The 26359-nt window shown below is 41.6% G+C and overlaps 1 protein-coding gene across 1 annotated transcript in view; it reads left to right on the forward strand.

Moving 5' to 3' along the window:
* Window positions 1-297: 297 nt before the first annotated feature.
* Window positions 298-26359, forward strand: part of ppid (peptidylprolyl isomerase D) — a 39253-nt gene continuing 13191 nt past the window's right edge. The window contains exons 1-5 of the mRNA XM_041192064.1: window positions 298-437; window positions 15203-15343; window positions 15448-15554; window positions 16511-16699; window positions 25529-25651. Of these exons, the coding sequence (XP_041047998.1) occupies window positions 353-437; window positions 15203-15343; window positions 15448-15554; window positions 16511-16699; window positions 25529-25651 (645 nt within the window). The 5' untranslated portion in view covers window positions 298-352. The remainder of the gene's footprint in view (window positions 438-15202; window positions 15344-15447; window positions 15555-16510; window positions 16700-25528; window positions 25652-26359) is intronic.

Here is a 26359-nt window from a genome sequence, read left to right on the forward strand (position 1 = left end):
TAGATCTGTTGAAGGGTCATCAGGACTCGAAACGTCAACTCTTTTCTTCTCCGCCGATGCTGCCAGACCTGCTGAGTTTTTCCAGGTAATTCTGAATTTAAATTGGTGCCCATCTTAAAACTTTTACAAACCAAGGATTTACAGCGCTGTCTTAAACTCGTTGCAGATGCTGTTTGCAATTTATTTTTACGAAACATAGTGTAAACGTGTTTAAACTTTGAACCAAGCGCTGCCTGGGCATTGGCTACGCCAACCCCTGCTTCCAGAAAAAATGCACCGAGGCGAGCGGATGTCCGGTTGGCTGGAAGCGGAAGCTTGTTCCCTTCTCGGTGTATGAGCGTGAGCGGCCGGCATGTCGAACCCTTCTCCGAAAGCTAAGCCGTCTGAGGCGGCCAACCCGCGGGTTTACCTGGACGTCAGCCTCGCGGGGGAGACAGGTAGGGTGGCTCGCGCTGCCAGCTGAGAACGTGGGGCCGGATCGGCGCGTTCCATCCACTCACTCCCTTTGTCTGCTCGGGAGCCCCACGAGGATTGCACCTTCTCACCCTTCAAACGAAAATCATCCCTGCTTTGCTGATCTTGTGCTGTCAGGGTTCGAAAACATTCTTAGTCCATGGAACTTTCCAGAACATTTGTATCCATGCAGCTTTCCAGAAGATTCTTACCCATGGAACTTTCCACAACATTCTTATGCAGGTTTCCAGAATCATCGGTGCCTTTTAAAGCCCAGACCTCCGTTGGTTTTAGCCCGTTGCTTTTGCCCAATTGCTTATAACTAACTTTTTGTGTAAGTGCACTTTCCCGGTGGCAGGACAGTTTGTGCGGTTACATTGAGAAGGAATTCTGAGCATACTTCAGCAAGAACCATGATGCCTCCCTGTTTACACACGTACCCTTCCTTTCCCAGTGAAATGTGGATGATGCATTTGTCATACAGATTGTTAGTGGGCATATACCAGTCAGTTAAAAGCAACACCTCATTTCCCTATTTCCTTAGTTCTGATGAAGAGTCATATGGACTCGAAACGTCAACTGTGTTCCTCTCCGCTGATGCTGTCAGACCTGCTGAGTTTTTCCAGCAATTTTTAGTTTTGTTTTTGTTTCAGATTTGCAGCATCCGCAGTATTTTGTTTTTATCTTAGTGTTTAATTGACTGCCACTTCTCTTCCAGGAATGCCTACCTTGAAGAAGTACTGCTCTTCTCTCAAACAGGATTTCCATTTGTCTCTTTTGCCTTGTTCACCTTTATTGTTTTCCATTTCTCTCCTGGTGTTTGACCAGGTGTTTGCTAAAACTCGACTCTTAATGTCCCCATTAGCACATTCCTTAGATAATATCACCACCATCGACACCACTTTGTCCTTTTGTCTATGAGATCTTTGGCAATCTCTTCTTTGCCTCCACCTATCACTGGCCCTCTATCCAGCTCTACCTGTCCCACCCCCCTCTTCCAGCTTATATTTCACCTCATTTCTCTATTTCCTCAGTTCTGATGAAGAGTCATACGGACTCAAAACGTCAGCTGTGTTCCTCTTCGTGGATGCTGTCAGACCTGCTGAGTTTTTCCAGCTATTTTTAGTTTTGTTTTTGTTTCAGATATACTAGTCAGTATTTGGCTACTTTGCTGCCTCTTGAGTTTAGTTTCTCTTTAGTGAGTGTATTTCCACTGGCAGGAGGGAACCAATGTAAGATAACTGGCAAAAAAAAAGGAAAGATTTTTTCTATGTAGCAAGTTATGATCTGTTTGAAAGGGTATTGGAAGCAGATTTAGTTGTAATTTTCGCAAGGGAATTGGATATATATTTGAAACAAAAATATTGCAGGGCCTTTGCGAGATTTGGGGAATTTTTTATTTCACAGGTTGTGAGTGTTGCTGGCTAAGCAGCATTTATTGCCCATCCCTAATTGCCCTTGAGAAGGTGGGGGTGAGCTGCCTTCTTGAACCGTTGCAGTCCGTGTGGTACATCCACAATGCTATTAAGAGGGAGTTCAAGGATTTTGACCCAGTGACAGAGAAGGCAATTATGGTTCCAAGTCAGGGCAGTGTGGCCTAGAGGGGGAGCTTGCAGGTGGTGGTGTTTCCATATATCTGCTGCCCTTGTCTTTTCAGGCGGTAGAGGTTGCAGGTTTGGAAGTTGCTATCGAAGAAGCCTTAATGAGTTGCTGTAGTGCATCTTGTAGATTGGTACACAATGCTGCCACTGTGTGTTGGCAGTGGAGGGAGTGGATGTTGAAGGTGGTGGATGGGGTGCCAATAAAGCAGGCTGCTTTGTCCTCGATGGTGTCAAGCTGCCTGAGTGTTGTTGAAGCTGTACTCGTCCAGGCAAATAGAGAGTATTCCACCGCACACCTGACTTGTGCCTTGTAGATGGGGAACAGAATTTGGAGAGACAGGAGGTGAGTTATTTGCTGCAAAATACCCAGTCTTTGATTTGCTCTTGTAGTCACTGTGTTTATATGGCTGCTCCAGTTTGATTCCTAGTCAATGATAACTTCCAGGATGTTGATAGAATGGAATGCAGCAATGGTAATGCCATTGATGTAAAGGGACTTCTGACTTGTTCCTTTTAGATGGTAGACAGGCTTTGGGGAGTCAGGAGGTAAGTTAATTGCTGTAGAATTCCCAGCGTCTGACCTATTGTAGCCAAGTATTTATATGGCTAGTCCAGTTCAGTTTCTGGTCAATTGTAATCCCCAGGATGTTGATAGTGGGAGATTCAGCAATGGTAATGCCATTGAATATCAAGGTCAGATTCTTTGTTGCTTTTGGATTCTCTCCATGCTGGTTCTCCTTAATTAACTTGAACCCCTCCAAGTGTCTATTGATTTTTATTTTTTATCCCTTGATTACTGTTTCTAAAGCCTTACCCATTATTAATGTCAAACTAACTGGCCTGTGGTTGTTAAGACCATCCTTGCATCCTTGCTTGAATAAGGGTGTCACATATGCCACTCTTCTCTCCTCTGATACCTCCACAATAACTCAGGAAGATTATGGCAAGCCCTGCCTCTATCTCCACCTCCACTTCTTTCAGAAACCTGGGATGCAATCCATCCGAACAGGTAACTTATCTACCCTAAGTATAGCCAGCCTTTCCAGTATCCCCCTTTCGATTTTCACCTAGTTCATTGCTTCTCCTGTATCCGATTCGACCAATATTTTGTCAGATTTGTCCTCCTTAGTAAACACCAATACAAAGTACTCATTAAGCATTCTAGCCTTTTCATATAACTTTGAGCACCTATCACCCTCTTTGTCCCTAATATGGCCCACTCCACCTCTTATTATTTACATGCCGGTTGAAGATTTTTGTCTTCCCTTTTGCTTTAACTGTCATTTGATTCCCAAATTTTCTCCTTGCCAGTTTTATTTTCTTCTTCACCTCCCCCCTCAACCTATTGTATTTGTCCTGGTTCTCACTCAAAGAATTCACCAGGCACGTGTCATAAACCCTTCTTTTTTGTTTTATCATAATCTCTACCCTTATTATCCAAAGAGACCTCTCTTTGATTCCCCTGTCTTTTGCCCTGTTGGAATGTACTGAAGCATCTTTTCCTTAAGGATCACCCATTGTTCGGTTACAGTTCTTCCTGTCAATCTTTTGTTCCATTTTACCCTGGCTAGGACTCTTCTCTTAGCATTGAAATTAGCCCTCTTCCAATCGAGATGTTCAACTTTATATCTTTCCTTACTTTTCTTCATTACTAGTCTAAACTTTATATGATGATAATTCTTATCCAAGTGTTCCCCCACAGACGTTTGGTGTACCTCATTTCCCAGCACCAGATCTGGCAATGCTCCCTTTCTAGTTTTGTCATGAACATACTGATCAAGGAGGTTCTCCTGAATACATTTCAGAAATTCCTTCCCCTCTTTACCCTTTGCTCATTGTCCCAATCAATATTTGGGTAATTAAAGTCCCTCAAAATCACCGCTCTATAGTTTTTGCACACCTGTGATTTCCCTGCAGATTTGATCCTCCATCTTATCTCACTGTTTGGAAGCTTATAGATTACCCTTGCTTCTCAACTCTAACCAAATGGACTCTATCCTTTCCCCCTCAAGAACATTTCCTCTTTTCGACACTGGAATGTCTTCCCTAATCAGTACTGTTAACCCACCTTCCTTTTTTCCTCCTCTGTCTTTTCTGAGCACTTTATATTAATGTATATTATTGTATATTAAGCACTCAGTCTTCACCATTCTTAAGCCATGTTTCCATTATTGCCACTACTTCATACTCCTATATGACTATTTACGTTTGTAGCTCTCCAACCTTATTCACCACACTTTGTGCATTTACAAACATGCATTGTAATCCTGTCTTTGCATTCCCCGTTGTCCCTCCTAGTCCACTCCTATCTAAAATTGAAATACCTCCTTCTCTAGTACTGCCCAACACACTCATCCCTTTATGCACCCTATTCCTCTTTTCTACTTCTAGATGTTGGTGTCTATTGCCCTGCGAATTTAGTTTAGACAGTGCCCAAAAACACTAGTTAACCTCCCTGTGAGGACATTGGTCCCAGTCCGATTGAGGTGCAACCCGTCCCATTTGAATAGGTGCTTCCTGCCCCAGAATTGCTCCCAATGCCCCAAGAATCTGAAGCTCTCCCTCCTGCACCATGTTTCAAGCCATGCATTAATCCTCCCTGTTTTCCAATTTCTATTCTGGTTAGCGCATGGAACCAGGAATAATCCAAAGATTACTACCTTTGAGGTCCTACTTTTTAACTTCCTCCCTAGCTCTTGAAAGTCTGAGTGTAGGACCTCAATATTTGTCTTCTCTGTTGTTGTTCCCAACATGAGTACAACTCCTAGCTCACTCCCTTCCCCCCACAGAATATTTGCATGTAAAGATTGCATTACTGTTAGAAATAAGAGTATATGATATTTTACTCATTGATTGCAGCTTCTTCTAAGGATTTACCTTTTCAATTAATTACAAACTGAGTGCTGAAAACTTATGAATTTTGAAATATGCTATACAAACATTCATTGCTTTGGATACGGTAGCTGCTGAAAAAGGAAATATAATCAGATAATGATCTCAGAAGCCCTTTCCTTGGCATATTGACCTCTTCTCTTGTACAAATAAACATTCAAATATTCAGAGCAAGTGGAATAGCAGTCTTTCACGTGCAAAACTTTATTTTAAAGAGCCATGTCATCTTTAAAAATATATCAAATGGAATAGTTCTTTTGTATCGAGTACCTCAGTAGCTGTTCTTAACGTTCTGATTAAATGTGCATGGAGTACTTCATGGAACAGTGTGTTTGCAGCATTCAAATGCATACTGAATTGTTCAGATTAATTGTGTCCCAAAATAATTGCCAATCAATGAACTGAAGGTCATAAAGCAAATGTATTTGGATTCTCTCGATGAAAAATGGAATTGTGCTTTAGAAAAGCAGGAGCCGCAGCCATGGTGTTATTGAATGATATAAGAGCATAGGAAATAGAGGCAGGAGTAGGCCATTCAATAAGATCGTGGCTGATCTTCTACCTCAACCCCACCTTCTCGTATTATTCTCATATCCATTAATTCCCTCAGTATTCAAAAATCTATTGATCTCTGCTTGAATGTACTTAATGACCGAACATTCACAGTTCTCTTGAGGTAAAGAATTCCAAAGATTCATAACCCTTTCATCTCAGCCCTAAACGACCTACCTCTTATTCTGATACTGTGAACCCTTCTTTCTAAATACGGTCTCCAAGCCTCTACCCTGTCCGTAAGACCATAAGACGTTGGAGCAGAAATTAGGCCATTTGGCCCATCGAGTCTGCTCCGCCATTCAATCATGAATGATAAGTTTCTCAACCCTATTCTCCCGCCTTCTCCCAGTAACCTTTGATCCCCTTACCAATCAAAAACCTATCCATCTCGGTCTTAAATACACTCAATGACCTGGCCTCCACAGCCTTCTGTGGCAATGAATTCCAAAAATTCACCACTCTCTAGCTAAAGAAGTTTCTCCTCATCTCTGTTCTAAAAGGTCTTCCCTTTTCTCTGAGGCTGTGCCCTCGGGCCCTAGTCTCTCCTACTAATGGAAACATCTTCCCCACATCCACTCTATCCAGGCCTTTCAATCAAATCCCCCCTCATCCTTCTAAACTCCATCGAGTATAGACCCAGAGTCCTCACACATTCCTCATATATTAAGCCTTTCATTCCTGGGATCGTTCTCGTGAACCTCCTCCGGACCCTCTCCAGGGCCAGAACATCCTGTCAAGCCCCTTAAGAATTTTATATGTTTAAATTAAATCGTATTTCAATCTTTTAAAGACCAGGGAATATAGTTCCAGTTTATTCGGTCTCTTTCAATCCTTTCATCCCAGGAATTAGTTCAGGCACGTAAATCCTTCCTTGGGTAAGGAAACCAAAATATATACAATATTATAGATGTGGTCTCACCCAGGTCTTATATAATTATACGAAGGCTTATTCACTCTTTTACACCAATTCCTTTGTAATAATGGTTAGAATTTGCTTTCCTAATTGCTTGCTGAATCTGCATGTTAATTTTCTGTGATACATGTAAAAGGACATCAGGATCCCAGTGATTGTCAACATTTCTGGCCTCTCACCATTTAAAAAAAAAATTCTGCTGTTCTATTTTTCCTAACAAAGTGGATAACTTCCCCTCCACATTACATTTGCCATGTTCTTGACCACTCAAGCTGTCTACATCCCTTTGCAACCTCTGTGTGCCCCCCACAACTTACTTTCCCAACTCATTTTATATCATCAGCAAACTTGGATACTTGACTTGCATTCAGCCCCCTCATCTAAGTCATTGATATAGATTGTAAATAGCTGAGGTCTGAGCACTGATCTTTGAGGTACTCTGCTGGTTATGGCTTTCCAACCTGAAAATGACCAGTTTATTTCTATTCTCTTTCTGTTAACAGATCCTCATGCTATGTGTTGCTCCCAATCCTACGAGTCCGAATTTTGTGCAATAACCTCATGTGGCAACTTATACAATGCATTTTGAAAATTCAATTACACTACACCCACTGGTTTTCTTTCCTTTTATCTGCTCTGCTGGTTACAAGCTCAAAAAACTGGAATAGATTTGTCAAACACAATTTCCTTTTCATAAATCTATGTTGACTCTACCAAAACATATGACTTTCTAAACACATTGTTACCGCATTCCTAGTAATAGTTTCTGACATTTTCCCTACTACTGATGTCAGGCTAACTGGACTTAGTTCCTTGTTTTCTTTCTCCTCCTTTCCTGAATAGTGTGATTACATTTGCTTCCTTCCAACCCATGGGGATTGTTGTTTAAGAATCTAAGGAATTCTGGAAGATCAAAACCAATGTGTCAGTTATCTGCAGCTTCCTCTTTTTTAAAACCTTAGAATGTAAGCCATCAAGTCCACAGGATTGGTCAATTGGAACATTTTTTTGATTGTTGTTTAAAGTCTCTGCCATTTACCATGGTGCTGTGGTCAGTTTGCTATCCGCCTTGCAGACTTTGCTGTCCTCCAGACAGACAGCAAGAATCTCATCTCTGTTAGGCAAAGGCTCCTCCAGCATTGCACCTAGGGCCCCCTACTTGCCTACTCAGTCATACCCACTTGTCCCTGACCATTAACCAGACCTACACCATTACCTAACCTAAAGTCTGTGACTACCTCCTAGATCAAAGTGCCCAGTTAACTCCAACCCCCCCCATTGCCTTGCAATGTCTGCATTTCGAACTTCAGCTCAACATCTCTTGAGCAGAAGTCGCTCAAGATGCAAATACATGCTGCAGATGTGGTTGACTGGAATCATGATGCTCTGCGCAAGCTCCTGTATGTTTATAAGAAATTTACAAATGGATATGGACCGGTTAGGTGAAAGGGCCAAAATTTGGCAGATGGAGTTTAACGTGGATAAGTGTGAGGTTATCCATTTTGGTTGGAAGACTAAAAAGGCGACTTATTATTTAAATGCAGAAAAACTTCAGAATGCTTCAGTGCAGAGGGATCTGGGTGTCCTCATGCATGAATCGCTAGTATGCAGGTACAGCAGGTAATAAGGAAGGCAAATGGAATTTTGGCATTTATTGCTAAAGGAATAGAGTATAAAAATAGAGAAGTGTTGTTGCAACTGTACAAGGCATTGCTGAGACCGCACCTGGAGTACTGTGCACAGTTTTGGTCCCCTTACTTGAGGAAGGATGTAGTTGTGTTGGAGGCGGTTCAGAGGAGGTTCACTAGATTGATTCCAGAGATGCGGGGCTTGTCTTATGAGGAGAGATTGAGCAGTTTAGGCCTATACTTGCTAGAGTTTAGAAGGATGAGAGGAGATCTAATTGAGCCATATAAGATGCTAAAGGGGATAGACAAAGTAGACATGGAGCAGATGTTTCCCCTTGTGGGGCATTCGAGAATGAGAGGCCATAGTTTTAGGCTAAGGGGTGGTAGATTTAAATCAGTGGTGAGGAATTACTTTTCTTAAAGGGTCGTGAATCTGTGGAATTCACTACCTCATAGTGCAGTGGATGCCAGGACGCTGAATAAATTTAAAGAGGAAATGGACAGATTTTTAATTAGTAACAGGTTGAAAAGTTATGGGGAGAGGGTGGGAAATTGGAGTTGAGGTCAAAATGAGACCACCCATGATTGTATTGAATGGTGGGGCAGGCTCGAGGGGCTAAATTGCCTACTCCTGCTCCTAGTTCTTATGTTCTTCTTATGTTGTAGTTGCAGCACACCACATGTACTGCTATCCCTATATAACCTTGTATTTTTTATTTAATTACTTAATTAAAATTAAATTTAACTTAGGGGCTCCTTTTTAAACTGTCCCTGTTCCTGTTCTTTTACTCTGCTCCTTGTTCTTGTTAATCAGCTCCTTTATTTCTTATTTCATTTACCTCTTACTTTTTTTTATCTCTGACTTATATTGAAGTCTCAGAACCCTTAAATAGTGTTATCCTCAATTAGTTAGCTTTAATTTTTATCTCCCTAGATTTCATTAATTAAACACTCAACACTAAACATAATTGTATGATAAACTAGCAGAGACTCGTAAAACATTTGTGGTCATATGAATATACGTAACCAATTCCATCATTGCTTTCATCCCTCCCGTGCAATTCCCCATCCCATGCCATCAGTATTCTGAACCAGTTTCATCATCTCATCCACCCCTCCGATGCCATCCCCGCCCTCCCACTCCTTCACTGCACCAACAGTACCCACCCTGCTGCCACTGCCACCTCCAAGCATTGTCAGTTGCATGTGCATCACACGCTCCAGTCCTCCGCACGCCCCACGTGCCTTCACGTGGGTCAGGCTTAGCCCAACAAATTAACCTACAGACCAGAATTGTGTGGACAGGCAACTGCAAGTTATTATTATAAGTTTTACACTTAGTTACAAAATAAATGAATCACCTAACTAGTTTCTCTGGTTCCACCACTCCTTTGATGTAAGTATTCTTTCTTGTATCGCAGCAAGACCACTCCTTCGACAATTTTTCGTTCCAAACTTCTATTACCACCCTTGGTGTGAAAAAATGTTTCCTAATTTTACTCCTGGAGGGTTTAGCCATATTGTTTGACTCTGCCCCTTAGTCCTAGACTCCACAACCAACAGAAATAGTTTCTCCCTAAATAACCTATCTATTCCCCTTAATATCTTGAAAGTTGATAAAATCACCATGCATCCATCCAAGTTCCAGGGAATATGAGTCTAGTTTGTGTAAACTCTCCTTGTAAATTTAACCCTAGGAGTCCAGGTACCATTCTACCTTAAGGGGTGGTGCCCTGAACTGCTCACTGCACTCCATGTTTGGTTCAACTAGGGCTGCTGCATAACTTCTAAACCTTTCTGTTCTAGTCCTCCAGATATGAAGGCTAGAATTCCATTAGCCTTTTTAATTATTTTCTGTAGCAGTTTGTGATATTTTAGTGATCTGGACACTCACATCTCTTTGAACCTCCATTGTTTTCAGCTTTTCACTGTTTAGAAAGTACCCTGTTCTATCCTTTTTAGGTCCAAAGTAGATGGCCTCACATGCACCCGACATTGAAATCCATTTGCCACACTTTTGCCCATTCACTTAAACCACAGATATCTCTTTGTAATTTTATGCTTCCATCCACACTGCTTGCATTACCTAGCTTTGTGTCATCGGCAGACTTGAATATATGGCCTTTGATTCCATCATCTGAGCCATTAATAAATGTGATGAATGGGTAAGACCTCAACACAGATTTTTGCTGGACACCATTCGTTGCATCTTGCTACTTAGAGTACCTGCCCATGACCCCTACTCTCTTCTCCTGCCATCAGCCAGTTTCCTCACCAGGTCAGTAATTTGCCTTCAATTCCATGAGCTTCAACTTTAGCTAACAGTCTCTTATGAGGACCTTTTTATCAAATGCTGCCTGAAAATCCATATAAATAGCATTCATAGTCCCCTGTCCACTACTTTAGACATCCCCTCAAAAGTTTTGTCAGGCATGCCTTACAATATACAAATTCATGCTGGCTCTCCTTTATCAACTGAAAATTCTCAAACTGTCCAGTCACTCTATCCTTAATTATATAGACTCTAGTAATTTTCCAACAGCCCACAGCCAGTGGACCAGTTAGTCTAACATCTGTTGAAGTTTCATTTGAGAGATTGGAGTGCAAAATCTAGGCTGACACATCAGTGGAGGGTGTCTTTCAGATGACACAATAAATCGAAATCACTTGTGCCCTCTTGGATAGGTGTAAAAGAGCCTATGACTTTGTTTCAAAGAAGGGAAGGGAAGTTTTCCCTTGTATCCTGGCCAACATTTATGTCCAACCAAGATCACTGAAACAGATTCTCTAATTGTTAATTCATTGCTGTTTGTGAGATCCTGCTGTGCATAAATTAGTTGTTAATGAGGCATTAAATAAGCGATCACATGTATTTGCATGATTTGTGCTTGTGAATGAGCAAATGAGTAATCGCTGGCTGAAGCTTGTGATTTTTACCAGTCTCCTAGAAGAGAACAGTTCACAGTCCAGTTCATATGAACAATTATGTCATTCTTCTGCCCTAATAAAGTGGCAGTATCACTTCAAGATATTGGCAGTAAACTGTTATAACTGAATCTTAACTATATTGAGAGCAAAGTGATGTAACTGCTGTATCAAGGTATCTGCTGATTTAGCAGAAGCACTGCTAATTGGAAAAAAACATTCTTTCTCCCTTTGAATCCAGTGGTGAATAACGTTCACCTCAGAAAACTGATAGATGGACATGGAATTGCAAATAACAAATTTCTCTTTTGTAAAAATACAGCTATTTCCAGCAGTATAGTAGATTTATGCCTCAAATAATTTATGTCTCATCATGTTTGTTTGATATCTTTTTTGGTTCATTGTTCACTTGCAACCAGTAATCTCAGGAGCAAAAACATAAATTGCTGGAAAATCTCAGCAGATCTGACAGCATCTGTGGAGAGAAAGGCAAAGTTAACGTCTCAAGTCTGTATGGACTCTTCTTCAGTTCTGGAGAGTCATCATATGGATTCGAAACGTTAACTGTCTTTCTCTCAACAGATGCTGTCAGACCTGAGTTTTTCCAGCATTTCTTGTTTTTGTTTCAGATTTCCAGCATCCGCAGTATTTTGCCTTTATCTCAGTAATCTCAGGAACTTGGTTCACTTCATGGTATGAGTTTTATGAAGTGAGTGACATGAATAATTTCAGCAACATCTACATTACAACTGCTGTACAGTGTTTCTACAAACTAAATCACTGAGCACATTGGGGCATTCACTTTGGTGGTCACGTAAGAATTGTGTAAAACAGAATCGTCAAACCTTTTCAGTCTCCTACCCACTTTGCTGGTCATCTATTCCTATGTATGAAATAAGTAAGTTGTTTCTTTTGCTGCAAAATGACTTTTCCATGAACACTTTAATTGTGCTAATTTACTTTTTTGAAATGAAAGTTCATTTATTTCTGACATTCCTATCAACCCTTCAAATTACTTTGTCAATACCTCACTTGGGAAGAATTCTCGCCTCAAGAGAGTTGTCAGCTAATCTGATTGGCCGTAGCTCAGGAGGTTTGGCGTGCCGCCAGGAGCGGTGACTGCTGCTGAGGAAGGATAGGCCCTGCAGAAGGTAGGCTTAAAAAAAATTATCGCTGATGGATGGGAAACCTCTCTGAGGAAAGCGTGGAGCTGCCTTCCCTGCTGGCGGCCACCTCTTTGATTTAAAAAAATATTTCCTCTCCCTGGGCTGCTGCTGGGAGGCCGCCTACGTTTAGCTGACGGCCTCCCCAACCAGCAGGGGAGGGGTTGATCTGCCAACATGCTGCTGGCTTACTAACATGGCTGTTAATAGGGCCTTTACATGTTTAAAAAGGTTTTCTTCCTCTTTGAGAGGCAGCTTGCCCCCTCCCTTACCTACCATCGGAAAAATTCACCGACAGCGTGACATGGTTGGGGACATGATCTACCACAGCTCCTCACAATTATACTATCTTTCCCCCACCCTCTTGTACCCTGTTCTTTCCTCCTGCAGGCTGGTAAAAGTCTCCCCAATCTTTCAGAAACAATGGAGCTCTTCTAAGATATTTGTTATATGTGCCGTGTTGCTGCTGTAATGGTTTTGTGGTATGTACTGTGCAACAACAGTACAACTGTTGTTTGATAGTCAAAAGATTCCATTAAGTAGGGTTGGTAGATTATTTAATTATTTCTTGCTAATCATAGTAAACACAGTTAAAATTAAGTGTTTATTGCTGATTTATCATATGGTTGTGAATATATTTGATGCTGTATCATGGGCATTAATATGGATTTGTTATCAGTAATGAATAAACTGGTACCTGAAAATCAGCTCCTTTAGCAGTATTCTGTCCTAGCTGGATTCCTGTTAATTGTCTGGATAAGTGTTAATTGCCTTGAACTTGAAAGGTTACCAAAGACTTCCCTGACTAGTTAACCCTGTGCACTCGATGACCTGTAGATGTATTTATAGTAAGAGTTTTGATTGACAGCTCTATCTGAGTCACTACTTTTTCAGGTTTGTGTCTGGGGTAGCCATAACTCTTGTCTTTTTGACAAACTGCCCTTGTAGTCAGGAGTTTTGAGTTTATATTTGGCAATCAAAACTGAGCCATAAATATAAGATAGTCACTAATAAATTCAGTAGGGAATTCAGGAGCGAGTTCTTTACCCAGAGTGATTAGATTGTGGAACAGTCTACCACAAGGAGTAGTTGAAGCAAGTAGCATAGATACATTATTTCAGGGAACATACATTGGCACAAAATGGAATAGAAAGATATATTAAGTTTAGGTGAAGGCTCACCTGGAGAAAAGAAAGGAAAGGAAACACTGTGTTTATGTGGCACTTTTCATCAAACATCACAAAGTGCTTTACAGCTAATGCTGTACTTTTTAAAAAAAAGTTTCAGCACTGTTGTAGAGTAGGAGACATGGCAGCTAATTTGTGCCCATCAAATTCCCACAGACAGCAATGTGATAATGAGCTAGTAATCTTTTTTGTGAGGTTGATTGAGGGATAGATACTGGCCAAAGCAACCAGGGATAACTCCCCTGCTCCTCTTCTTCTAAATAGAACCGTGGGATCTTTGCATCCACCTGGAAGGTAAACAGTGCCTCAGTTTAACATCTCATCTGAAAGACGGCTCTTTAAGCAGTGCAACATTCCCTCAATACTGAAGTGGAGCACAAAAATCAGTGCTGATGCTCAAGCCCTGCATGGGACTAGAATTTGTCACCTTTTGATATAGAGGTGAGAGTGCTACCAACTCAAGTACAGCTGAGACAACATATACACAGGGAATGGATCAGTTGGGCCAAATGACTTTTTTCTGTGTTGTATATTCTATGTAACCTGCGATCTGTCACTAGCATTTACCCTTGTTGCCTCAGACTGTATAATGAAAGGTTCTGTGTTTGTGAACAGTCACTTAAGGAACCTTGCTTTAAGGGTCAGTTTTAGTTGAGGATAACACAGGAGAAGTCATTGTTTTTGACATTTACTGAAGAATATTAAAGTTTGCAAAAACTAAATCGGCAAGTCTAATAATGCTTATTAAACACAGACAGCTCTGGTGCTTAGTCATCCATGTTGAAGAAAGATGGGCATATTCCAAAGCGTCTTTTGCATGGAGAATTTGTACATTTCGCGACTGGGCTGACAAAGTCTTGGGTTCAGAAGTTTCTTTGAGCATTTTCAATATCATAAACAGGGAACGACTAGCTAACAAACAGGTCACATCAGAGGGTTGTGCTGCATCAAAGCTGATACCAGCTGAGAGAGTGAAGAAGAAATTCAGTTATGCCTTGTGTTGGCTGTTTGTTGGCTTCATCATCTGGCCCTCGGGTTTACATTGCACCACTTGTGGTAAGATCTGTTGTTTGAGAACCGCACTCTTCAGACACTCCCGAAGTTGCAGCACAGCAAACTGTTTTTCGAGTTGTATGGTAGCCGTACTTAATAAAGTTTGTAATTGTTGAAAATATAAGCTGCTAAATTATCAATGATCTTGTCAGTTTTTTTGATAAATGCCTGATCAAACAGGAGAAGGGAAGCAGAAAGCAAACAAGAATTTTTTGGGATAAGTAATGATGTTTATAGGCTTAATCATGGTCTGGCAGAGTATTGTTTTTAACCCATTGATATTAAGTTGGTGTCATGCGCTCTGTCCAGTAAGTTGCAGTGCAAGCGACTGCGATACTCTGTTCAAACCCAGAGTTTTGCTACATTTTCCATATAAGTCACACACTGGTTTGTAGGGGACAAATGATCTGTTTATAGGAATGTTTAACATTAAAGTAAAAACTTAAAAATGTAACGTTTTTAGCAGACTTCACTAATAGTTATGTGGTACTATATAACTCTCTATTAAGCATAGAGTGATAGAGGAGGAGGTTATTTGGCCCATTGAGTTTGCACCGGTATAAATTGATGTAGTGTGTTTCAGTAACATTAACAAGGAAAACATTTTTGTCATCCAAATCTTGATTGACATGGTTAATGGGCCCTTTTCTTCAAGGGCACCTTTTGGAGAAAGTTGATGATCGAGTTGTGTGGGTGACAAAAGTGTATGCTGCTCAAAATGGCTAGTTCAATTATGAGTTCTTGTGGATTTCATTGACTGAAGTATTTTAATCAGCATAAGCTTGCAAAAGTCCATTTGTATGAAATCTAATGTACAGTATGTTTATTGCAGCTGGACGGATAGTTCTAGAGCTGTTTGCTGATGTCTGTCCTAAAACGGCTGAGAATTTTCGTGCTTTATGCACTGGAGAGAAGGGAATTGGGCCAACTACTGGAAAACCTCTGCATTTCAAAGGCTGCCCTTTCCATAGGAGTAAGTGAATTGCTGGACCATGTCACCATAAATATTTTAATCTCTACTTTAAAATGACCATACATTCAAATAAAAATCTGAATAATTCTTTCTAATCTTTACAGTTATAAAGAAGTTTATGATACAGGGAGGAGACTTTTCCAATCAGAACGGAACCGGAGGAGAAAGTATCTATGGAGAGAAATTTGAAGATGAAAATTTTCATTACAAGGTTAAAAAGGGAATGGATAGTGAATGCTTGTTAACTAGATGGAATAGTGACTGAATCAGTGGTAATAGATAATGGATTTTGTGATGTAGAAAAATGATTTTCTATGGGAAAATGTAAAATGCTACATAATTTTCTACAGTACAACATGAAGGGCCATCATGCTCTTGCAACAGTAGCTCCTTGTCTTGATCAATGGTAACATAAGCAAATCAGATTAGCTGCTACTTTTATGCCTCTGGGGCAAAGGTTCAAATCTAGTTGAAATGGAGATGAAAGTCTCCTTTTGTCTGCAGGGGTCATATGTGAAAAGCCTGACTTTAATCAATGTGCAAGGACCTAGAGCTCACTTTGACATTAACTGACAATTGGAAACTCTCTTACCAATGCAGAAGTAACTAACCTGAGGTTGGAGCTGAACCACATTTTTGGACAGAGTAGAGGGAACTTTACTCTTCTGATCATGCAACACCCTGACCTAGGAATATTTACATGCTTGTTTTATTTTTCAGCTTTGACATTGAGCACCAAGCTCTGTATGTTTTTGATTTAAAAAAAAAATCCAATTCAGCTTTCTCACATGAGCTTTTATAGATAATTATTGGCATAAAATCTGTCTGAGATGCTTAATGCAATTGCCCCAGTGGTTGCACATAAACATGGACTTTTTTAATCCATGGATTAATTAATAGTTTCTCAACCACGTATTAAGATTTGGCTATGTTATATCAAGTAAATGGAGCTTACAAACATACTTGCATAGAAATGCATATGCAAAATCATTTTCTCCTGTGAACTATTGATTCAATTTGACTCAGTGCACATGCAATCTGACAAGTGTTATTGTAGGTAAAAGTGCATTTTTCAAGGCTTCCTTCTATCTTAACTCTTGTGTATTTAAAGTTGGGATGTGTGTATTTGTTTTTCACACAAATTTATTTCTGTCTGTACCCTTCCAGCACGACCAGGCAGGGTTGCTCAGCATGGCCAACGCAGGACCAAACACCAATGGCTCACAGTTCTTCATCACAACTGTACCTACTCCTCATCTGGACAACAAACATGTGATTTTTGGTCAGGTGCTCAAAGGAATGGGAGTGGTAAAGATGCTGGAAAGTGTAGAAGTGAAAGATGAGAAACCTGTAAAGGTAAGAGGGAAAAAGTAGAAAATGAATAACAGTTTCAGGTATTTCCATTGGGATTTTTGATTGTTTATATTTTAATTTATGTAAGGTTTAGAATCTGATAGTTAACTCCACTGCTTTGTGAACAATTTCAGATTTAACTTTTAAATTTTGAGCAAAGTGGTACTGAGTTGGTTGCTTAGATGAGATGGCCTTATGATTTAGTGATAAAGATGTATGACTGAATTTTTGCTTTGGGGACCGGAAACATGAATTGGGACTGTTTCCAGTCCTGAAACTGCCCCCATGGGGGAAACTGTCACTCTTCGAGATTATCACACTGGAGGTGGGTTCCCTGTCCAATTAAGGGTGGTGGGCAGGCTCTTGAAGTTGGAGGGCTAATTGAAGCCTTCAAACCTCAAAGAAGCAGCTGGCAGCAATGAAGGATAAGTAAGAGAGCGCTTAAACATGTAGGTGCCCTCGCAGCAACTTGTTAAAAAGATTATATTTTTTAAATATTGAAAAGCAGGCAGGCCGCCACTGTTGGGAGGGTGACCTTTGACTCCACTCCCACCTAGGCAGGCAGGGAGGACCTGTAGGCCTGACTCAAGCTTTGCTGCTGGGCGGCCACCTCCAGGCAATTGAACTGTTCCCTGTCATGTTGGAAAACTGGAGGCTAATGAGAAAATCCCAGTTGGCCTCCATTACCTACCATTAACAAGGATCTTAATGAGCTTAATTTGCTGCCTGCCTTGTGAAGGTGAGCAACCTTGCTGGCTGGAAATGAGAATGGTGCTGGAAAACAGGCGCACTGGCCGGTGCCTTTATCTTTGGGCCCCGTCCACCTCTATTCACGATCTTTGCAGACCCCATAATCCTGCCCATAATTTATAGATTTTCTTTAATAACACGATTTCCTGGTCTTCAGTGACCAAAACAATTCATTAGTTTAAATAAAACGTTTTATAATGGTGATGAGGGTTTTTTAATTTCCTCCTGCACTTCCTTTCCTTTCTGGCAATGGAGCAGAAAATTACTTGTTAGTTCAGTTAGTTTAAAACTGCTTTATAGCATTTTTCCAAAAAAATTGACAAACTTCCTTACCTCGACGGACATTAAGCTATTTTCTGAGATGCGCTTACTTGAGTGTTTCTGCCTACATTTTCTTATGCTTCTTTACAAATTTATATCCCCCACTTGAATCTAAACACCTAGTCTAATCTGCCTTGAACTGTAAGACTCAGAACTTGCCAAATTAGAATAATGTTATGTGTCCATTACTTTTCAAATCATGTATAGCTAACTTGTATTGATTGAAGTAGTTCAATCTCAATAGAATGATTTGCCTTATTATGGAATAAAGCATCTTAATGACTCAAACCAAGATCTGCCTATACTACCTAATTTAACTTGGTCCACCTTTACCAAGATTGAAGGAACATTTCAGATTGTGAGGGGTGCCTAATGTTACATCTCTGGGTCACATTAACATACAAATAGGTATATGGCACAGCAAGTTTGTCCCAACAAAAGTAAGATGCTTAGATGCCAAAGGGAGTGACTGGCATGACTGAACCTGGGCACCACACTTTAGGAGGCATTGGCGAGGGTGCAGAAAAGATTTACGAGAATAGTTCTGGGGCTGTGGGACTTCAATTATGAGGATAGATGGGAGAAGCTGGGACTATTCTCTTTAGAGAAGAGAAGTTTGAGAGGAGATGAATAAAGGTGTTCAAAATCATGTGGAGAAAAGCTGTTCCGATTGGCAGAAGGGTTTAGGATGAGAGGACACTGATTTAATTAAGGTGAGCGCAAAAGAATCAGAGGCAAAATGAAGAAAGAGGTTTTTTTTATGCAGTGAGCGGTTACGATCGGAAAATAACTGCATGAGGGTATGATGGAGACAGATTCAGACATCCCTTCAAATGGGAATTTGATAATTATCTAAAGAAAGAAATTTTACAGGCTACGAGGAAAAGGCAGCAGAGTGGGGCTGGCTGAGTAGATCTTGCATAGGGCTGGTATGGGCTCATGGGCTGAAAAGCCTTCTTCAGTGCTGCAGCCATTCTATTATTCTATAAGTATCTACACCGATTCAAATTCTGAAGGGTATGTGTAAAGAAAGAGACCTAGTGTCAACATGGCTCTCAACTCCAAGTTCACGTCTTGCTGCAGATACTTGAGCACAAAATCTAGGCTAATATTCTAAAGCTGCACTTTTGGAAGTACCATCTTTTCAATGAGGCTTTAAATCGAGGTCCAGTTTGGCCTCATGGTTGGATGTAAAAGATTCCAAGGCATTATTTGAAAAAAAGAGTATGGAATTATTCTTGGTGTCATTTCCAGTATTTATCCCTCAATCAACATCACTAAAAAAGTTTATCTAATCATTATCACATTGCTGCTTGTGAAAGTTTGCAGTGTGCAAATTCAGTGCACATTCCCTACATTACAACAATGCCTACATTTCAAAAATAAAGACTGTAAAGTCTTGGACATTGGATTGTAAAGCGCTTTGAGGTGTACTGAGATGTGAAATGCACAGTATAAATGCAAATTTGTCTCTTTGTCAAAAACATCGTTCTCATGGTGAAAATGCAAGTAAAACAATGCAGAAAAATGTATTTTATTTTATTATTTCATGGGATATGAGTGTCACTGGAAAGGCCAACATTTCTTGTCCATAAAAACAAAAAACTGCGGATGCTGGAAATCCAAAACAAAAACAGAATTACCTGGAAAAACTCAGCAGGTCTGGCAGCATCGGCAAGGACTGTCACTGACCTCATCTCCTCTGGGGATCTTCCTCCCACAGCTTCCAACCTGATAGTCGCCCAACCTTGGACGGCCCGCTTCTACCTCCTACCCAAAATACACAAACAGAACTGTCCCGGTAGACCGATCGTGTCAGCTTGCTCCTGCCCCACAGAACTCATTTCTCGTTATCCTGACTTCCTTCTCCCTCCCCTTGTCCAGTCCCTTCCCACCTACATCCGTGATTCCTCTGACACCTTACGTCACATCAACAATTTCCAGTTCCCTGGCCCCAACCGTTTCCTCTTCACCATGGACGTCCAATCCCTCTACACCTCCATCCCCCACCAGGATGGTCTGAGGGCCCTTAGCTTCTTCCTCGAACAGAGGCCCGAACAATCCCCGTCCAACACTACTCTCCTCCGTCTGGCTGAACTTGTTCTCACACTGAACAATTTCTCCTTCAACTCCTCTCACTTCCTCCAAATAAAAGGTGTGTCTATGGGTACCCGCATGGGCCCTAGCTATGCCTGTCTCTTTATGGGGTATGTGGAACATTCCTTGTTCCAGTCCTACTCCGGCCCCCTTCCACAACTCTTTCTCCGGTACATTGATGATTACTTCAGTGCCGCTTCATGCTCTCGTCAGGACTTGCAAAAATTTGTTAATTTTGCTTCCAATCTCCACCCCTTCATCATTTTCACATGGTCCATCTCTGACACTTCCCTTCCTTGACCTCTCTATCTCAATCTCTGGTGATAGACTGTCCACCAATATCCATCACAAGCCTACTGACTCCCACAGCTACCTCGACTACAGCTCCTTACACCCCGCTTCCTGTAAGAACTCCATCCCATTCTCTCAGTTCCTTCGCCTCCGTCGCATCTGTTCCGATGATGCTACCTTCAAAAACAGTTCCTCTGACATGTCCTCCTTCTTCCTGAACCGAGGTTTTCCACCCACGGTCGTTGACAGAGCCCTCAACCGTGTCCGGCCCATCTCCCGCACATTCGCCCTCACGCCTTCTCCTCCCTCCCAGAAACATGATAGGGTCCCCCTTGTCCTCACTTATCACCCCACCAGCCTCCGCATTCAAAGGATCATCCTCCGCCATTTCCACCAACTCCAGCATGATGCCACCACCAAACACATCTTCCCTTCACCCCCCCCCCCCCCCATCGGCATTCCGTAGGGATCGTTCCCTCCGGGACACCCTGGTCCACTCCTCCATCACCCCCTACTCCTCAACCCCCACCTATGGCACCTCCCCATGCCCAAGCAAAAGATGCAACACCTGCCCCTTCGCTTCCTCTCTCCTCACCGTCCAAGGGCCCAAACACTCCTTTCAAGTGAAGCAGCATTTCACTTGCATTTCCCCCAACTTAGTCTGCTGTATTCATTGCTCTCAATGCTGTCTCCTCTACATTGGAGAGACCAAACGTAAGCTGGGCGACCGCTTTGCAGAACACCTGCGGTCTGTCCGCAAGAATGACCCAAACCTCCCTGTCGCTTGCCATTTTAACACTCCACCCTGCTCTCTTGCCCACATGTCTGTCCTTGGCTTGCTGCATTGTTCCAGTGAGGCCCAACGCAAAGTGGAGGAACAGCACCTCATCTTCCGACTAGGCACTTTACAACCTTCCAGACTGAATATTGAATTCAACAACTTTAGGTCTTGTACTCCCTCCTCCATCCCTACCCCCTTTCTGTTTCTTCCCCCTTCCTTTTGTTTTTGCAATAAGTTATCTAGATTTTTCTTTTCTCACCTATTTCCATTATTTTTAAATATTTTTAAATCTTTTATGCTCCCCCCACCCCCCACTAGAGCTATACCTTGAGTGCCCTACCATCCATTCTTAATTAGCACATTCATTTAGATAATATCACCAACTTTAACACCTATGTGTTCTTTTGTCTGTGACATCTTTTGATGATCTGCTTCTATCACTGCTTGCTTGTCCCTACAACCACACCACCGCCCTCCACTTCTCCCCCCACCCCCCCCACCCCACACACACATACCTTAAACCAGCTTATATTTCACCCCTTCCTTGGATTCACCTAGTTCTGTTGAAGGGTCGTGAGGACTCGAAATGTCAACTCTTTCTTCTCCATTTCTTGTCCATCCCTAATTGCCCTTGAAAAGGTGGTGGTGAGCTGCCTGCTTGAATCGCTGTAGTTCATTTGGCGTAGGTACACCCACATTGGAAGGGATTTCCAGGTTTTTGATCCAGTGACAGCGAAGGATTGGTGATATAGTTCCAAGTCAGGATGTTGTGTCGCTTGGAGGGAGCCTGCAGGTTGTGGTGTTCCCATGCATTTGCTGCCCTTGCCCTTCCAAGTGGTAAAAGTCACAGGTTTGGAAGGTGCTGTTGAAGGAAGCTTGATGAGTTGCTGCAGTGCATCCTGTATGCGGTACATACTGTTGCCACTGTGCATTGGTGGTGGAGGGAGTGAATATTTAAGGTGATGGATGGGGTACCTATCAAGCGGGTTTTTTTTAACATTTGTGTGGGATGTGGGCTTTGGCATGGCCAGTATTTGTTGCCCCTCCCTAACTGCCTTTGAGAGGGTGATGGTGAGCCACATTTTTGAACTGCTGCTGTCCAAGTCCATCTGGTATCTGTAACAGTTTAGTACAACTGAGTGGCTTGCTTGGCCATTTCAGAGGGCAGTTAAGAGTCAAACATGTCACGTAGAATAAAAACACAAAATGCTGGAAAAACTCTGCAGGTCTGGCAGCATCTGTGGAGAGAGAGCTAGAGTTATTGTTTTGCATCCAATATGACTCTTCTTCAGGTTCCTTTTTGATCCTTCAATCGAAGATCGTCTCTCACTAATGTACCCCCCCTTCCTTTTCCTTTTTTCCTATCCTTCCTAAATAATGAATATTCTTGAACATTCACTTCCCAGTCTTAGTCACCATGTAGCCACGTCTCCATAATGGCAATTGAATCATACCCATTTACTTCTATTGGTGCCTTCAAATCATTGACATTTTTGCGAACGCTGCATGCATTCAGATAAGTGCCTTAACTTTGTCTTTTTAACATTATTACATATTCTCATCCTATTTGATGCTTGCCTTTCGCTTTGTTTAGCTTACTACTTCTCCAATTTTTGTTATCAGTTTTACTTCCCTCCAACCTGAGCTTCCTCTCAGGTTCCCAACCCCTGCCAATCTAGTTTAAACCCTTCCCAAAGGCACTAACAACTTTCCCTGAGAGGATGTTAGTTCCAGTCCCCTAAGATGCAACCTTGTCTGCCTTGTACAGGTCCCATCTGCTCCAGAGCTGGTCCCAATGCTTCAGAAATCAGATGCCACCGCACCCCCCACCACCACCACATCAATTCTACAGTCATGTGTTCAATTGCTCCGTCCTCTCTTTTTCATTCATTCACGGGATGTGGGCAGCACTAATCAAGGCAGTGCCTTGTAGATGGTAAGCAGGAGCATCAGGAGGTGAGTTACTCGCTGCAGGATTCTTAGCATCTGGACTGCTCTTGTAGCCACAGTATTTATATGGCACTTCCAGTTCAGTTTCTGGTCAGTGGTAACCCCCAGGCTGTTGATATTCCTATGCTCGCTAGCACATGGCACTTGGAGTAACCGTGAGATTACTGCTTTTGAGGTCTAACTCTTTAATTTCTTAACTCCCTAAAATCTGCTTTTCAGGACCTCAACCCTCTTCCTACCTGTGTCATTGGTTCCCAAGTGGACCACAACCTCTTGCTGTTCACCTCCCCCCAAAAGACTGTCCTGCAGCTGCTCTTGACATCTGTGACCCTGGCACCAAGGAGGCCACATCCTGGAGTCATATCTATAGCCACAGAAACGCCTTTCTGTTCCCTTAATTAATGATTCTCCTATCACTATTGCTCTCCCACTTTCTTTCTTGTCTCTTGTGCAGCTGAGTCACCCATTGTGCCACAGACTTGGCTGTTGTTGCTTTCCTCTGAGGAACTACTGCCCTCACCAGTATCCAAAATGGAAAACTGGTTAACAAGCAAGATCGACTCCGGGGACATCACTACTTGCCTGGTTCCCTTAGTCTGCCCGGCCATCACCCATTTCCCCTCTGCCTACATGTTCCTAACCTGCGGTGTCACCTTCTCCCTAAACATGCTATCCACGTAGTTCTCTGCTTTGCGGAAGTACCGCAGTGACTCCAGCCACCGCTTCAGTTCTGAAACCTGGAGCTCAAACTTCTGCAACCAGTGACTGCAGATGTATTTGTCTAGGACACATGGTGAATACATGACTTCCCACATTCCACAGGATGCACACTCCACTTAGCTGAGTGGCCCTGCCATACCTTAATTTTTCCAACTATTATGAGTAGAATAACTTACCAGTTACTCACCAAGCAACTTCTTCCTCTGTACTGAAGTTGGAACCAAATATTGGAGGCTGAGAAAGGTAGACTTAGATGCTGCTGATTCCCCCAGGTCCTCCTTTTACCCGCTTTCGTTGATAGTGACTATCTTATACGTATGGCTCCGAGCTCTGGTCTCAACTGCAAGTGGGAACATCTTCTCTATGCCTACCGTATCAAACCCTTTCGTATTCTTAAAATCCCCTATCAGGTCACCCCCTCAGCCTTCTGTTTTCTCGAGAAAAGAGCTCTATCCTGTTCCTGGTAGCTATAAATTCTCAGTTCTGATATTACAGTAAATCTTCTTTGCACCTTCTCTAGCATCTCTATACTTTGATGTAATGCAGAGACCAGAACTTTCAAAGTACCCTGTGTAGACTAACCAAGCTTCCATACATGTTTTACACAACTTTCTGCTTCTCAGTTCTGTCCTTCTTGAAGTGAACCCCAGTGCTCTGTTTGTTATTTTTAATGGCCATATTAACCTATGTCAGTACTTTTTCTGATTGGTGTAGCTGTATCCCCAGATTTCATTTTCCTCTACCTCATTTAGACACTCCTTATTTTTTCTACCAAAATGTACCACCTTGCACTTAATATATTGAAGTCCTTGTGTTTATTGCACAGCCATTCTACATGTTTATTATTGTAATCCTGTACTTTATTGCAGTCCTCCTCTGGATAAATGATACCACCCCCCCACCCCCGACTTCCTCTTGCAAGCAGAGGAGATGCAACACCTGTCCTTTTAACTTCTCCCTTCTCACCATCCAAGACCTGAAACACCCCTTTCCAGGTGAAACAGCGACGTAGTTGTACTTATTTTAATTGAGTATACTCTACATTGGAGAATCCAAAAGCAGATTAGGTGACTGCTTTGTAGAACACCTCTTCAATCTGGTCACCTGTCATTTTAATTACCCACTTCGCTTCCACTCTGATATTTCTGTCCTTGGCTTCTTGTGGTGTTCTAATGAAACTAGCTATAAGCTCAAAAAGCAGCACTCCTTCTTTCGAATATACATTTTATAGCCTTCCAGACCCAACATTGAGTTTAGCAATTTGTATTAGCATTTTGGAAATTTAGATTGTAGCCTTCCTGTTCTTTTTCTTTGCTGATTTTGTTTTTTCCCTCTTCTCGTTTTTGCTTTTGGACAGCAGATGTTTGTAAAGCTGTCTCCTTTAGATTCACACCTCCTCTAGGCAGTTCTTTCTTTCACAAAATACTGCAGAAGTTGGAAATCTGAAATATAAACAGAAAATTCTAGAAAAGCTCAGGTCAGGCAGCATCTCTAAAGAGGGAAACAGAGTTAATATTTCAGGTCGATGACCTTTCATCAGAACTTTTTGTTTCTTTATTTGTCTCATTACCACTCCCTTTGGTCTTGCAGCATGAACTTCCTTCCTTCTACCCTATTGCACACCTTTTTTGTTCTTTTTCTCACCATTTTCACATGCATAAAACCTTCATTTCTAATTTTTCCCCAGGTTCTGATGAAAGGTTGAAATGTTAACTGTTTTTGCCTGATCTGCTGAGTAATTCCAGCATTTTGTTTTGATTTCAAATGTCCAGCATCTACAGTATTTTGCATCTAGAAATGTGAGATGGTGATAAGAATAGATGTTTTCATTTGCCAATATTCCTAATGCAGTATAAACCTTAACATGTACAATATTGTGCTTTCCTAAGCTGTTTACTAAAGATGTATTTAATTTTTGGCAGCACTGTTTTATAGAAAACTGTGGAGAGATTAAAGAAGGGGATGACTGGGGTCTAGCTCCTGCTGATGGATCAGGGGACACATATCCAGACTTTCCTGAAGATATTGATGGAGATTTGAATGATGTAAGTAATGTATGGTTTCTCTGCCCTCTTTCAAGTGGTTTAGCTGGGGAAGCTGTGTAATTAACTTGTTTTTCTTTAAAAGCACACTGGAGTTTCAACGGATCTTGGCACTCCTTGTGTATCTATTTAAGTGGCTATTTTTCATGTGCAAGTTTAGATTGACAACACTGACAGTTTATTTGATGGGAGTAATGAGAAGCATCAAATTCATATCTTGTCATACTCTTGCACAATATCATGTAGGGTCCCTAGCTGACAATTGTGAATAGGACTGAGACCAAGTTAAGTGTCCTCATTGATACCTATTGATGCACAAGGAGAATTTACACCCCTTTGTTACCGTTTCATATATAAATTTGTTGCATAAGACAAAGAGGAATCCATTTCTGATCTTATTATAAAGTGGTCTAGTAGTAGTGAATTGATTGTAATCTTTAACCAGAAAATTGTGGCTTAGATGCTGAGCTTGCCTATGTTAAATAACAAAAAAAAAATTAATCACAGAGCTTCCTGCCCTCAAATGTCAAGAGTTAAGAAAGGAAGGACAGATGACCTTGTCTTCGCATTTAAGTTGTGCCCTTGGGCAAGCACAGTGTGGTATTGAAAGTAGTCGAGGAGAAGATGCCAGGTGTTTATGTAGTTTATGTAGTTCTGACTGGCATGACCAAGCTTTTTAAATTGCACATTTTGGAATAGACTGCAGGAACA

This window comes from Carcharodon carcharias, chromosome 1, assembly GCF_017639515.1.
Source record: "Carcharodon carcharias isolate sCarCar2 chromosome 1, sCarCar2.pri, whole genome shotgun sequence".
Lineage (NCBI taxonomy): Eukaryota > Metazoa > Chordata > Chondrichthyes > Lamniformes > Lamnidae > Carcharodon > Carcharodon carcharias.